This window comes from Garra rufa, chromosome 11, assembly GCF_049309525.1.
Source record: "Garra rufa chromosome 11, GarRuf1.0, whole genome shotgun sequence".
NCBI classification, from domain to species: Eukaryota; Metazoa; Chordata; class Actinopteri; order Cypriniformes; family Cyprinidae; genus Garra; species Garra rufa.
The window spans coordinates 23,847,551-23,863,667 of record NC_133371.1 but is presented as its reverse complement, the minus strand read 5'-3'; the positions used below and the strand labels follow the sequence as shown (position 1 = coordinate 23,863,667).

General features: G+C 39.4%; 1 protein-coding gene across 1 annotated transcript; it reads right to left on the bottom strand.

Moving 5' to 3' along the window:
• Positions 1 to 2,690: 2,690 nt before the first annotated feature.
• znf296 (zinc finger protein 296) lies at positions 2,691 to 15,806 on the bottom strand. The gene is made up of 3 exons (XM_073850519.1): positions 15,653 to 15,806; positions 13,019 to 13,351; positions 2,691 to 5,925 (listed from the first exon to the last, which is right to left on the bottom strand). Exons 1-3 carry the CDS (start codon positions 15,702 to 15,704, stop codon positions 4,394 to 4,396), a joined length of 1,917 nt encoding a protein of 638 aa, XP_073706620.1. The 5' UTR covers positions 15,705 to 15,806; the 3' UTR covers positions 2,691 to 4,393.
• Positions 15,807 to 16,117: the final 311 nt, after the last annotated feature.

The following is a 16,117-nucleotide window of genomic DNA, read 5'->3' as shown; positions in this document are numbered from 1 at the left end:
TTCAGTTTAAGCATCGTAACTCAAATGTTAAATAGTTATAAATAATAAAAATATACAACAAATTGAATTAGAAAAAAATTTAGTTACCTTAATAAAAAAAACGTATTAATTTTATCTAATTTATTTATTAATGTATATTTATTAAGTTTAAGCATCAAAACTCAAATGAAAAACATTTATAAACAATAAAAGTATGAAAAATTAAATTATAAAAAGTGAAAAATGTACTCTTACCTCTCTCTCTCTCTCATTTATTTGATTTATTTTATCTAATTTATTTATCAGTGTATGTATAAGCAGTTTAAGCATCTTAACTCAAATGTTAAACATTTATAAATAATAAAAATATACAACAAATTTTATATATTTTTAAAATGTATTGTTACCTTAATAAAAAACATTGTATTTATTTTATCTAAGTCATTTATGGATATATATTTTATATTTATATGACGTTTAAGCATCAAAACTCAAATATAAAACATTTATAAATAATACTAATAGGAAAAATTAAATTAGAAAAAAAGAATAATGTACTCCTACCTCTCTAATCTAATATTTATTTATGTATGTATATGCAGTTTAAGCATCATAACTCAAATGTAAAGTATATATAAATAGAAAAATTTAAAAAAGAAAAAAAAATGAAAAATGTACTTTTACCTCTCTCTCTCTAATTTATTTGATTTATTTTATCAAATGTATTTATTAATGTATGTATATGCAGTTTAAGTGTCATAACTCAAATGTTAAACATTCATAAATAATAAAAATATGCAACAAATTTAATTAGAAAAAAAAAATTATTACCTTAATAATAAAACATTGTATTTATTTTATCTAATTTATTTATGTATGTATGTATGTATGTATATATATATATATATATATATATATATATATATATATATATATATATATATATATATATATATATATGAAGTTTAAGCATTAAAACACAAATGTAAAACATTTATAAATAATAAAAATATGAAAAATTAAATGAAAATTTAAGGTACTCTTACCTCTAAAAATTAAATGAGAAAAAAATGAAAAATGTATTTTTGTAAAATGTCTGTGTTTCTAATTTATTTGTTAATGTATGTATATGCTGTAAAAAATATATATGCTGTATATGTACACACACACACACACACACACACACACACACACACACACACACACACACACACACACACACACACACACACACACACTTTAATCTGTATATTTAAATTATTATTTTAAATTAAATGTACCTTTACCCTAATCAATGCTGATGATAAATCAACATTTTTTAAAGTATTAAAATATTATTTTTATTGCAAAAGCAATTTAATCAACATTATATAATATATAAACACATATGGTACTATACGCATGTTAAAAGACAGACAATCAGTTTTCTACAATAAAACAGGGGCCCCCTGCTCTGTCTCTCTCTATTCAAAAGGGTCCTTGACCTGATTCAGAGGTTTCTGTCAATGTCTCCCATTAAGAATGTCTTGTAAAGAAATTCACAATGAAAACGTTTATGACTACATGCATTCAGACATTTCCCCCCCTGAGAAGATGTGCAGATTTAGACACAAGTTTCTTAAGACCCACAAACCACAAACTTTCCCTTTTCACCCAGGTAGCAGTGCTACGTACGTGGGGTATTTATTGTGGTTTGAGCTCAAACTCAAAACACATCTCAAAGTCCACACGCACCTGCAGGTCTGCGCGGTCAGTTACCCGTCACCACGCCCTGACAGCAATGCGTCATTGTGATTGGCCGGGAAAGATAAACCTGGGCCAGTCCCAGCTCAGAAGGCCGACGTGTTTGAGAAAAGGTGCAGAGAGGCGGCCCAAAAGAGACAAAGGGCACCTGGGAATGTTTTCATCTGCCAGAGGCCATCTTAACTCGGAGAAGCTCGTGTTACATTATGTAATTGGGCCCGTGCGGCCACCAAATGGTGCGTGGCTGGGGTGGGAGTATAAGGTTTTGATAGAGAAGAAGCGATGCGGGTCCCAGGGCGATCACCTGTGATTCAGAGAATCGGGAATTTTTTGCTGAACTGCCAGAGTTAGAAATGACGCTTCAGACCCCTCCCTCATCCTTCTCCCGTTCGCCGAAATAGCGATAATTGGAGACGGGGTGAAAGCTACATATGGTCCCTTCAATCCAACCTCCCCCAGCCCAGGCTGAAAGCTCATTAAAAAGGTTGCTTGTTAATGAGCTATAGGGATCATAGAGCATCCCACTCATTAGAGGGGCCAGCGATACCGGCGTGAAGGTTTTGTCCCTTTACAAAAGAAGAGAGCTGTTAAGATGACTCCGCTCCCCCTCGGCTTTCTCAACATCCACCCGTTTCAATCCTAGCACTCCTTTTCGGGCTTTGTCATCATCATCATCTCCCCAGATGTATAATCACACTTTTTTTGGACACGTAATCTACCTGACAATCTCATCTGTTCCATCAAACCCTATTCTTTGAAGGCCAACCGGAATGACCCAGTGCTTTAGTCAGATATGACTGTACTACTAACGGACTATGACTCAACAATAGCCGTTAGAGGAGAGCGGTTCATCTGTGCAAATACTGGTGAATTCGTGATGCGATCTGAGACATGTAGCGGCAGGTTTTACTTCACCGTTCGTGCCGTCACACTTTCTGGTTCTCACATACTCACGCACACACGCCCTCTGACTTTGCCTCTGTTTTTTTAATTATCATACAAATAGGCATCGAAATACAAAATACACAGCAAAGTTGCGAGCTACACACAGAATTCTGAGAGAAATCACATATGACATGGCATGAAATAACAATATACAGAGGACAAAACGAGCTTTGTTTTCGCTGCTCCCTGAAGAAACGGACACAATTGGATGTCCGACTATTTTCACATTTGTTAATACAAAAAAATTGCTTATTACATTTGATTATTTATTCTACCATAGGTTACCACACAAACATAAACCGTAACATAACAGTTCCCTGACATTGATACTTATAGAAAAACTGTAACAAAGCAAACATTCCCTGTATAGATTTATCATATATCTGTTCTCCGACTCTTTCTCATACATACACAAGTGCTTTCTCAATGGGTCCACCATTGCTATCATTTCCAACCCAGTCTTTCATCAGAAATGAGGCTTTTTCGTTTCGCATGACCACAAAACAACCTGGAGAAACCACTGACGAGAAAAAAAAAAAAAAGACAAAAACTTTTCATAGCATCTTAATGTGCTTGGCAGTAAAACAAATATATATATATATAGTCTGTAAACAGACTAAACAGGCTCACAGAACAAATAATTTTTTTTTGTGCAGTAGAGTGGCTATATAAACTAATACGTGATACATTTTCGTGGAATGTGTTACAAAATGTCAGCACAAACTAAAATTTATATATTTACACATTGACATTCTAAACGACAAAAAATGGCAAACAAATGCTCTTGAACAGTAATAAGTGACAGTGAACGTATTGCCACAGACCCAATCAGTCCGGTTTAATATACAGTATCAAAAAAGAAAACAACCCTGTCAGATAGTTGGGAAAACACAAGCTCAAATTTGTCCCTGTTGTCATTTGTGCAGGTCATAGTCTTAACTAGACCAGGGGTGTACTATCCTGCTCCTGGAAGGTCAATATCTTGCAGAGTTTAGCTTGGCCTACTCTAACACAGGTCCTGAGGACTTTGATTAGCTGTTTAAGATGTGGTTGATTGATTAGAGTTGGCGCCAAACTCTGCAGGACAGTGGCCATCCAGCAGCAGGACTATACTATCCTGCTCCCGGAGGGTCAATCTCATGCAGAGTTTAGCTTTGCCTACTGTAACACACCTGCCTCGAAGGTCCTGAAAACTTTAATTACCATTTTAGGTGTGTTTGAGCTAAACTCTGCAAGACTCTACACCCCTGATGTAGACCATTCCAATTACTGATTTTTACAAACCATGAACCTTTAAGGCTCTGTGGTAGAGTGCCACAACAGTGTTATCCCAAGGTGTCCACTTCTTAATTGCTTTGTAGAATTCAAAATCACATTGGTAATCACCTGTGCGATTGTCTTTTGGGATCAAAAAAAGGTCTCCAGAAACTCTGGCTGTGCTCTACTAGTGGTAATTTTGGGCTCGAAGTGCCTTGACAATGACGGTTGGGCCTTAAAGAGTTCTGAAGTCCTCAAATATTGCATGTTCGGATTTAACAGTAGGCACTTGTACTGATATGAGAAGTCTCGGACAGTATCAGCATTGCGCCCTAGAGTGTCTGTAAGTACTGCAGCGAAGTTGAAGAAAGGTCTTCTTGGTTTTTTGATAAGATGCGCATACTGGGTTGCGGGCAGAAGATCGTCAAGCTTGGTGGTTTTGGTCACGTGTAGAAATCAAATGCTATGTTTATACTGTGGTTTGACCTAACGCCACAGTGCTGCCTGTTTCCACAGAGGTAGGTGGCTCATCGGCGCTGACCCTCATCTCAGCGTCCTCCTCTTTGAGCTGCTCTGAAAGGTCCACATTGGATTCTGTGAGCATTGTAATGCGAGCTCCTGATTGATCACTGACAGAGTCGTCCTCCATTTTGATGTTGAGGCCGTTGTAATCAGCAAGCGAGCCCTGGCTGTAGGCACCGGCACTGGCGTGAGTGAGTCCGTGGACCTTCTTGAGGTGTTTCTCCAGTGTGGCATAGACGGTGAATGGGACAGTACATAGCTGGCACTGAAAGGGGGCACGTGTTCCACGGGCGCCGTGTGTTTTCATGTGGCGCGTGAGTTTGCTGCTTTGTGCGCAGGCGTAGCTGCAGAGGCCGCAGCGGTACGGTCTTTCACCCGTGTGGCTGCGGCGGTGGACCGTCAGATTGCTGCTGTTGCGGAAGCACTTTCCGCAGTACTCGCAAGCCTCTTCTTTTTTCTTCTTGCCACCTCCGCTGGTGACCTGCCTCCTTTCGTTCTCCCGCTGCCAGTCCTGGACCATCTCCACGGCCTCCACCTCTCGCTCCCATTCGCCTTGAGGACGATCTTCCCGTTCTGGACGCTTTGGTGTGCAGTTGCCACTGGCGATCCCACTCTCGCCGCTTCCACCTGTATCTCCGCTCTCCAGAGAGCCCTCTGAGGGGCTGCCATAGGGGGATGGCTGCTGCGGTTCACCTTGAGCCTCCTCATCTGCTTCTCTCTGAGGCTGGTAGTAGCGCAGCAGATTGCGATCCACAGCTCTGGACTGCGAAGACGTTAAGATCAGGTTAGTACCTCCTAGAGGCTTCCCAGCTTCTGTACTTGCTCCATGACCACTGGAAATATCATTATCTCCATGTCCAAGTTTTCGGTCCTCATCTGCGCTGGCAGAGTTGGGATCAATTTCCTGTCCAGACGCAGTTCGGCGGTGACTCCTCATGTGTCGTGCCAGTTCACCACTCTGGGAGAACGTGAGCTGACATACGCCGCAGTGGTAGGGCCTATCACAAGCGTGAGTGCGGCGGTGGGCGGACAAGCTACGCAGAGATTGGAAACCCTGACCACAGATCTCGCAGGAAAAGGCTGTGTGAAGTAAGGGAGTTGAGTGGGGAAAAGGTGAAGCGGCTGGTGGAGATGGGGACGGGGAAGGTACTACTCCACCGTTGTTGCAGCTAACCTCTGCCAGGCGCTGCAAACACATGGAGAAGTTCAGGCCTTGAAGGTCACGTGGTGCATGACTGGAGCTGTGGGGAGGCTTGTGAAGGGGGGTGGATCGTCGAGAGGATGGCTGAAATGCCGAGGCCAATGCAGCACCCAGGTGACGCGGATCCATAGTGGCTGCTGGTTTTGAGGTCTGTGCTATGGTGTCGTCTTCAACCTGGTAGATGTTGAGAGAATGTGCATTCTGAGCATGCTGGAGGACAGTCCATGCACTGGAGAACACGCACTGACACACCTGGCAGGTGAAAATGGAGGGCTCTTCTGTATTGGAGAGAAAGAAAAAAATTAGTCAAACAAACTAACTTAAAGCTACATTTACATGCTAAAATGACAAAAACACAAACAGATTCCATTTTTTTAATGGCAGTATGTTAAGGAGATTTAATGTGGGTCAAATGCAAACACAAACAGCCTTTCTCATGCTATACAACCCTGTACATTTTTGACAAAATATGCTGAGTGGACCGGAAATATGTCTGTCATCATGACGACATGAAAATGAAACATCAGAAAGAAAAGGCTGCAGGCGAACACGATCATTTACAGAAAACAGAGCAAAACAGGTAAAACCACAAAGCATACGAAAACAGGGCAGGTACAATTCAAGGCTATGTTTAGAAAAGAATGCTAATATGCTACGTACAGCATATTACACTGGTCAGAATGCATGATATCCAATACTAAAAACAGTATAAAATTAAACGGTAGCTGTTTGAAACATTTGTGACCCTGGACCACAAAACCAGTCATAAGGGTAATTTTTTTTTTTTTAAATTGAGATTTAAACATCATCTGAAAGCTGAATAAATAAGCTTTCCATTGATATATGGTTTGGTTGAGATGTAACTATTTGAAAATCTGGAATCTGAGAGTGCAAAAAAAAAAAAAAAATTAAATTTGGAGAAAATAGCCTTTAAAGTTGCCCAAATGAAGTTCTTAGCAATACATATTACTAATCAAAAATTAAGTTGTGACATATTATGGTAGGAAATTTACAAAATATCTTAATGGAACATGATCTTTACTTAATATCCTAATGATTTTTGGTACAAAAGAAAATCGATAAGTTTGACCCACACAATGTATTGTTGCTATTGCTACAAATATACCTGTGCTACTTATGACTGGTTTTATGGTCCAGAGTCACATTTATTGTTGCATTCAGCATACTATGTTGTTACGTGACCTCAATACAATGCATGCTCAATTCGGTGATAATTCGATGAGTCCAATAAAATATCCAATAAATTATGGTAAATATGCTTTCCTTCTGCATACTGTACATTTTTGCCAAAGTAGAAGGCTATCTAGGTGTACCTGTGCACTGAAATGTGTCAAGAACGTGTTCATATCATACTGACCCAAAATCCAAAAACAGAAATTAGAACTTATATTTTGTTTATTTAGTTTGATTATGATGTTTTCCTTTCAAAATTTCACAAAATTGTTTCTGTAAAGTGGAATCATTATATTATATATATGATTCCACTTTATATGATATATATGATATATATTATTTAAACTGTAAACCATTTATAAATCATAGACAACTTTATGGTAATGAGAACATTATAAAAATATATATTGTCTTTTTAGAATAAAATATGACCTGGACTTGTTTTTTGCTAATCACCTACATCTGTATCCTGCTAATAGTAGTATTTAGTACGCTACAGTCTACATGTGACAAAACTCATCCTCCTGATCTACAGCATCACCTCACGAGAAAACGTTTTCCTCATTTGTCTAATTTTTCAGGCAAATTTTTAGCGAAAAGCTGCATGTCACAAAGCCCTGCAGGTGTCAGAGCAATAATGGGCTGGTAATAGCACCGCTGTTGAGTCAGACCCGAGCAGAAAGCCGTGCCTGATTAAAGGTGTGCTCACAGGAGAGCCGGGTGACTGCGGAGAGAAAGATTGAGACAGAAGCAAATGAGCACGGATGGGCTCCTTTAGCAGCTCTGGTGGTATTTTTAAACGTGGTTAGCTTTGTCTCTATTTCAGAGAGCCGCTCGCCAATTAAGCTGCAAATTGCTAATTAGCGGAACGGGGCAAACGAAGGTTTTATGCAAATGAGTCCTGACTCAGCCTCCTTGATAAATGGGGCCTGTCTGCAAAGAGGATCCCAAAACTGAGAGAAATTCATTTCATTTTTTCCATTCTCTTACAAAGGGTTCAAAGCAGAGTGCTATAAGCCTCTTTTACATCTCCGCAAGTCAAAATCCTTCTGCATTTTATTGGGAGGGGGCAAAGAAGAAGATTAAAACGAGCCTCTCCTATTCTTTCTCCCGTACTCGGTGCCTGGAGAAGAACTCGAGTTGAAAAAGCAAGAAGCCGATCTGGGAGCCTCGGGGACGCAGGTTAAAACAGGGATGAAAAGGGGAAGGATGGAAGAAAAGTGTTTAATTTAAGAACAAAAAGAAATAGCTGCACAGGTCATGAAAAACAACAGAAAAATCATCACCCCTGTGACTGCACCTTCGCCCCCGCCAAACAACACCCCTTCTGCTTCCAAATCTCTCCCTCGGGTGGAGAGTGCGAGGAGGGTGGAGGGCGGCTTTTGTCTCAGGGTCTTGGAGTGAAACACAATACCCAGCCTGTCTCTCTCTCTCTCTCTCCTCTCTCCCTTTCTTCCATTCTTTCCCCTCACTCTTTTTTGTAAGGATTCCCATTTGGCCCAGGGTAGCAATTGCATATTAAGCAGAAGCAATAACCGCTAATTAAAAATGCAGATTGGCTGAGAGCGCTAACGAGCAGCAGGCAGAATCTTCTCTCTCTAGGGAACAGAGTGAGAGAGAGAGCGGGAGCGAGAATAAAGGCACAGTTGAAATGAAGAGCTAAGAGAAAGCTGGAGGAAATAAAAATAAGACTATTGATACATTGTCTACACTAATTCAATAATCCATAACCACTGCACCGCCGTCTCCAAAATCTCTCTGTGTCACTCTTTTACACCCACACATAAGTGCATACACACGCACTCCTGTCTGATGGGTTGTGGGCTAACTGAATTTTCATTGGATGAGTCAAAATGAAAGCACAAAAACAACAAAAACCAAACGCCCTTATCCACACAAACAGCATTAAACTATCCTTTTGGGGTCCAAGTATTCAGATAGTTTTAAAAGTTCTGCCACCTATATTTGGTATTTTATTAGATGACTTCGAAATAAATAAAAGTGCTGTCAAATTCAAAGTAAATTTCTAAATGCGCTTGTATTGGTTTATAAAGTATTTGTATACATATTTAAATATTCATAGTGCTGTCAAATCGATTAATAGCGATAAATCGCATCCAAAATATGTTTGTGTTTACACAATCTATGTGTGTGTAAACACAAAAGTATGTGTATAAATAAATAAATACACAGTACACACACACATATATTGTGAAAAACAACTTTTAGTTTGGATGCGATTAATCGCGATTAATCGATTTGACGGCACTATATGTATACAAATACTTTATATAACCAATATAAGCTTATTTAGAGATCTGCTTAAAATTACTTTTAATATCGCTACCAAATTATTTGTATGTGAATTCAAAAATAATTTGAGTGACAACAAATCTAAATTAAAAAATAGTGGAAATTATTATTTATGGGGTAATATCCTAAAAGCAAAGTCTAATATCAACAGAAAAGCGATGCGGTTCCAATATAATAGACCTAAATTCATGTAACACAAGTACAATACATATGAAGTAAAAAGTTGAATAAATGAGCTTTCCATTGATGCATGGTTTGTTAGGATAGGACAATATTTGATCAAAATACAACTATTTAAAAAAAAAAAAAAATCTAAATATTCGGGGAAAAAAAAAGTTGTTCAAATTAAGCTCTTAGCAATGCATATTACTAATTAAAATTAAGTTCTGATATATTTACGGTAGGAAACGTACAAAATATCTTCACGGAACAATCTTTACTTAATATCCTAATGATTTTTGGCATTAAAAAAAAAAAGAATTTTTGATAATTTAAAATTAACATTTTTAGCAAGGATGAATCAAACTGATCAAAAGCTGACAGTAAAGACATCTCCATTATTTCGATTTTCAAATAAATGCTGTTCAACAACCATTTTGAACATAGATAACAATATGAAATATTACAGATCTGGCAACCCTGACCTGTCCGTTACAACTCCTCATCATTCACTTACTCTCACATACTCACATAGTCTTTCAAGCTAAATTTTTACACTTCAAACAGTTTCTTATCAGCCCTGATCTCTCATCTCATCTGTCTTTTCTGTCACTTAAGCCTCAAAATCTTTGTGTCAATAATAACCCAAGACTGTTGACAGTGAGGAAGTAACACATTAGTATATTTGCACCTCTCACCCTGACACCTTTATCAGCAACATACACCTTCACACACAGAAAAAGGCAAGAGGGACCTGAACCCCAGAAAAGCAAAAACCGTGGACGGACGGAAGCAGAGCACATAAAGGAAGGAAACGCAAACATGTGTACGTACAGAAGGGAGTGACCGAAAGCAAAACCACGTTTCGTTGATAACGATCAATCATAATCATTTGCTTGCTTCTATAAGCAGTCTGTAATTATAAACAAATAAATGTTTGCTCTGCTCATGCTGTAGGGCGAAAGAATCCTGCTCGTATGAGGAACCAGTTCAGGTCACGGTTCAATAGCATCACGCTGAGAAACACCAACACCTGCACAGGCCGACGATTCCCTTTAGGGCCAAGTACTGCACTGAAAAACACTGAAGTAGCTATGACACACACACACTATTATAACACACACACACACCCACCAACATCCTGTTTAACAGTCAAAAGAGTTCAATGTTTTACCAAAATTATTCTTGCACACTCTTAGTAATAGATTGTTTATTGGCATCTTTGCTTCCACAAAGAACTTTCAACATTAATGAAAACTTCGCTTTTATTTAGACTATTAGGACGTTAAATTATTAAAACCTGATTGCTTGGCTGCAAGTGATAGTTTACAGTAGGGATGTGCGATATATATTGTCTACGATAATATACGTAATTGTTGTTTAAACAATATTCATTTGACATTTCAAATATAATCGCAATACCCAAACAAAAACACACCCAGAGAGTGCACACAGCTGACGTTTAATTTAGGCTATTAAAATACATTTAGAATGTATTTACCTCACAATTCAAGATAAGAGGGCAAATATCAGTACGATTGCAAATGTGATTTTATGAAACAGTCCAAAAAACAAGAAGTTAATATTAATTGACTTACATTTTAGACTTGTTTTTGCTATATTCGGTAAAAAAAAAAAAAAAAAAAAGTAGTTTCGAACAAAGCCACAGCAGAACTGTTTTGTTACTAAATCAGCTGTTTGAACGAATCGGTTGAATGAATGACTCAATTATTTCAGGTTTATATTTAAACTATATTTTCCCTTATCACTATTGAATAAAATACCACCACAATAACATGCTCAGCAAAATATCGCCAAATTATCACTATTGATAAAATTCCAGAAAATATTGAGATATCATTCTACACATAACTATTGTTTTGTTTTAGAAGACATTGAGTCATCAACTGGATTTTTATGGATTGCCATTATATTTGCTTTGTTTGGTTTTCGAAGTGTCGACTTCAGCGCTCATGTACATTTATTCATTTGACATTTGTTATGCAAAAGTATTCACACCCCTTCTTTTTTTTCACATTTTGTTTTGTTGCTGCATGTTGAACTGCTTTAAATAACTTTTTTCCCCACATCAATGTACACTCCACACATCATAATGGTAAAAAACAAAGCAAATTGCAAATGTATTCAAATTAAAAAACTTATATCTGTCCACTGCATAAGTATTCATACCCTTATCTGGGACAGTTGAAATCTATCTTAGAATCATTCATTTTGCTCGTAGATGTACCTACACTTTGGGTGAAGTTAACCTGTGACAAATTCCATTGAATGGGTATGATTTGGAAAGGCACACACGTCTTAATAAAAGGTGTAACAGCTGAAAATGCATATGAGAGCAAAAAACAAGCCCTGAGGTAAATAAAAAAAAAATGCTTGTAGAGCTCAGAGACAGGATTGCATCAAGCCACCCATCTGGGGAAGAGTTCAGAAAGATTCTGCTGCATTGAAGGTTCACAGAAGCATGTAGTCTCTGTTACCCTTAATGGAAGAAGTCTGAAACAACCAGAACTCTTCCTAAAGCTGGCTTCCTGGCCAAACTGAGCAACTGAGGGAGAAGGACGGTAGATGGTAGAAACTTACAGAAGAACAAACAACTGCAACACTCCACGAATCTGGGCTTTGAAACGTGAAAATGTTTGCCAAACCCCATCCAGGCTGACAGAGCTTCAGAGGTGAAGAGGTGAGGTGAAGAATGGCAGATAACTGGCAAATGTTGATGCAAATCTTGTTGCATCATACCCAAAAAGACTTGAGGCTGTAAAGGTACTTCAGCCAAGTACTGAGCTAAGGGTACGAATATTATGCAATGTACTTATTTCAGTTTTTTATTTTTAGTATATTTATGAAGGTGTGACAATTCTGCATGGAGTGTAGATTGGGAAAGTGGGAAAAAAGTAATTTAAAATGGTTTAACATAAGGCAGCAACATAAAACATGGAAAAAAAAAAAAATCAAGGGGTATGAATACTTTTGGAAGGCACTGTATATAGTCTCACTAAGATGGATTATTCACCTATAAATCATTGTTTGCGTTCATCTGAAGGTAGAAAATCATATGAGATGAGTAAACAAACTGTTATGAACCGTTCACTGTTCTGTGAAGTCTTTGCAAACCTCTTGGAACCTTTATTTTTAAGCCTGTGCGGTGCTTCAACTGGCAATAGAGTCATAACTCAAAATCAAAAATGGGAAAAACGTCAAATTTCGAGACTTTATTTTGAATGGCGCAGTAAGAGGACGGGAGCGAAGCAATTCACAAAGGACTCTGGGAATAACACACCATGTCAGCACCTGCTATGACTGACAGTGCTGGAATAATGAGGGGTTTGAGGAAAGTGTGTGCGAGAGAGAGACCGAGCTCTGGGAGTTGTGCAGTTTGGTGGCCTGACTGTGCTGTGTTTACCTGGCCACTTCACCTGAGAGACAGAGCTAAGGAGATGCTCAGGTGTGCTCAGGTGCCTTTCCGCCATCCCCCAGGGTGCATGTATAAGTGTACGTTTGTTCGCGTGTGTAGCAGAACTGCCTATCTCTTCCACACAATTAGGCCCGGCGTCTCTAACTCGCGAACTCACCAAGGCCTCAGCGCCACAGCAACGGCAGGCTAATGAGCCGGACTGGGGACAAGGTCGTTAAATGAGGGGACAGTTTTACAAAAAAAGACACTAATTAGCACCTAGAACTCACCGGCTCGGTTGGCCTCCACCCTCACACCTGGCTCTTCCTTCCATCTCCTGTCCGTCACACGCCGGAGCTCCACGTAACCCGCCTCCACCTGCGTTCCTTGGCCGAACTGCAGCGTCCGATTGGCCGGAGACGGAGGGGTGTGAACCTGAGGCCTGGCTCTGGCTGTGCCGCATCCGCCCTGTTTGTGCTGGATGAAGGTGAGGATGTGAGCCAATGGGAAGGCTTGACCACACTGGCCACATGTCAAGAGATCACGGCCTCCATCATCAGGCTGAGGCATCCGCTCAGGTGAGGGCGACGAGTCGGTGGGGATCACTGTGGAATCCGGATCGTCTGTGAGTGGAACAACGCACACACAAAAAAAAGTTGTAAAAACACTCTTAGTTCAGAGAGTCCCTTGGTACTCTTGAAATGACCCAACTGGGTGGCTTTGCAAAAGCCTCGTTTCTCTTCTAATGTGCTACTTTCAGTTCTCTGCAATCGTCGGCGTACTGCTAAACTGTCATCATCAGCACGGCTCTGTCTGGTCAGCATATACTGACCACTTCCTGTGTCTCTGCCACCGAGGTCTGCTTTGCACAGGAAGCAGCACGAAGCAGCTCCGACCCGCTTGAGCAATTCGCCCATTAGAGCATGCTGATGTATCAGGCACTTTGCACTGTAGTCCTACCACGCTCACAAGTCTGCTGATCTAAACAAGGTGTCTTTCACACCACTCATAACCGCTGTGGCGAATAAGCGATGCAGTATGTAAATCTAGACAGGCCAAACTGAGCCAAACAGGATTTTGCTACCAAGACTATGAATAAAAGCCTACTTTGACCACATTTTTAAAAATGTTTCTGTGTCTAAACTGAAAGTCATTTTAATAATTTGTCTTTTTTTAAACTGAATGATGCTGCACTAGTTTACCTACTAACATAGAAATATTAAAATATAGCTATTCTCTATTTTTAAAGACAATATTTAAGGATGCAACGTTGCTGCATTTCATTCACACAGCAGCAAAGCAGCATCAGGGCCACCTGAGGTGGATCAAATCTGCATATTTTAATACACATTTAACTTTGACACACAATGAATTTGTGCAGACACACAAACTACTCGACCACCTTTAACTTGGCTGTGTAGAGACCAAGATTTAAGAGAGGAACTTGCCCTTTGGCCTGGGTGCCGCTGCTGTGGTCATGGACTCCAGAGCACACACAACACACACACACCTTACAGCCTGGACTGGATCCACCTGCCCGGGCTAGGCTGTCCATGCCGATGCAGGTACAGACAGTCCCGGGGAGGGGAGGATTTCACCGGTGGTTACTCAAAAATGTCACCTTTCCTGTTTCAACAGCTCTGGTTGTTTGTGCCGACACGCAAAAGGCGCGGCTGCTCTCTCTCACACACACACACACACACACACACACACACACACACACATTAGTAACTGGAAGTCCGACTCATTCAAATGAATCGGTTCCTTCGAGCAGTTCGCTTCAAGCGTTCAGCGGTTGTCAAGAAACACGTGATAAAGTGAAAACATCTCGCTGTGGGGATATATATTATATGCAGGATTGCCATTTATAGACACATGTTGCGGTTTATTACTGTATTCTATTTATGTGGATGCTTATGACTTAATGTGTCTCGGTTCAGTTGTAGCCATGATTTAGCTCATAAAAACAAAGTCAAAGTAATTTTAGGTTCTATTTTAGGCAATACTAAAATGAACTTACATCTCAAATTAAATAATTTAAGCATGTTAACAAAATGCAATTCGTTTCGCATTCGTGTTGATAAAACGGTCAGCTGTAAACACATTAGAGTTAAGATTAATTGGCTGCTATTCGGTTTTTAAAGTAACGTTAGCTCACTTCGTGAAATTGATTCATTGAACAAATCCGACTCCGCTTCGGACACTGCACACACATTCAACTAGACTCAAGTCTTGTGGTCAGGTGAGGCACGCACAGCTGCCCACAGTTAGAAGATAAAACAAACAACAAAAAAGATCCTGTCATGATCAAAACAATTTTTTCACAGCAATATTTAAACGCAAAACGCGAATACGTTTGACGGTGATCAATCGATTTGTCAATCAATTATTTATATTAGTAAACAAAAATATGAAAGCGAAACGCACTTGCCAGCGTGTAAAATAACGTGTTTAGTATCATCAAAAAATTAGGAACTGCGTAAATAAAATTAAATCTAATTTAAAATTAAAAATTAGCCGCTGAGGTATGAAAGTGACGACACAAAACATAAAGATATTGTGAAGATGCAATAAGGAAGTGCTATGTTATTGCTCTAACTCGGTCAGAGTGTTTAAGAAACTCAAACGTAGAATCTCCTAACTAGCTAATAGTAAATTTGATACGCGAATGGCTGATATGATAGTGAACGCTCAGCAACACTACAAATAAAAACAAGAGGGTAGGTTATTATTTCAACTCCAATGTCAAGTTCTGTACACGCATTGGACAAACCACGTGAAAAGTTATTACACTGATTACACATTACTGGTTACTGATACTCGTAGTCTCCTTCTCACACTAGTACTTTATTCATATTAGGTTTTCGAATAAATGTCTTGCGTTTGTCGTTTAAATGCATAAAGTTGTTTTAAATCTTACTTACCTTGCATTGCGCTCAGGTGTTGCGGTTTGCTGCCGAGTTTGCGTCTGGACATAGTGAGAGAATCTCCTCTAAAACTACACCAGAACTAAGCGGACACTATAAATCTCATAAAACGCCAGTGATGTGTGATTTGACTGTCGTTCAGTGCTGTGCCCGTCAGTGTTCAAGTTCACACTGTCTGCTGGCCCTACAGGAGGAGGAGGAGGAGGAGGAGGGCATGAGCAACGCCTCCAGCCCTTCAGCCCGCCCATCATCATCATCCTCCTCATCCTCTTCTGCCCTCTCTGTCTTATCATAACTGATCGTTAAACAACTCTGCTTAGGGCAACAGCATCAGAGCCACTTTAAATAATCCAAACTCTTTCTATTCCTTATCTATCTGTCGAATAGGAGGAATTATGTAAATAGTCGCTTTGATGGCGCGCAGCTGCTGCTCTGACACCAATAAAATGTGCTGGTTAAGGA

Bases quoted from the DNA above. Each gene is read 5' to 3' on its own strand.
- znf296 (XM_073850519.1), bottom strand. From the start codon at position 15,704: ATGTCCAGACGCAAACTCGGCAGCAAACCGCAACACCTGAGCGCAATG. The intron at 13,352-15,652 runs GTAAGTAAGATT...TTCCACTCACAG, and splicing joins ACACCTGAGCGCAATGCAAG to ACGATCCGGATTCCACAGTG. The intron at 5,926-13,018 runs GTGAGTTCTAGG...TCTCCAATACAG, and splicing joins GGTGGAGGCCAACCGAGCCG to AAGAGCCCTCCATTTTCACC.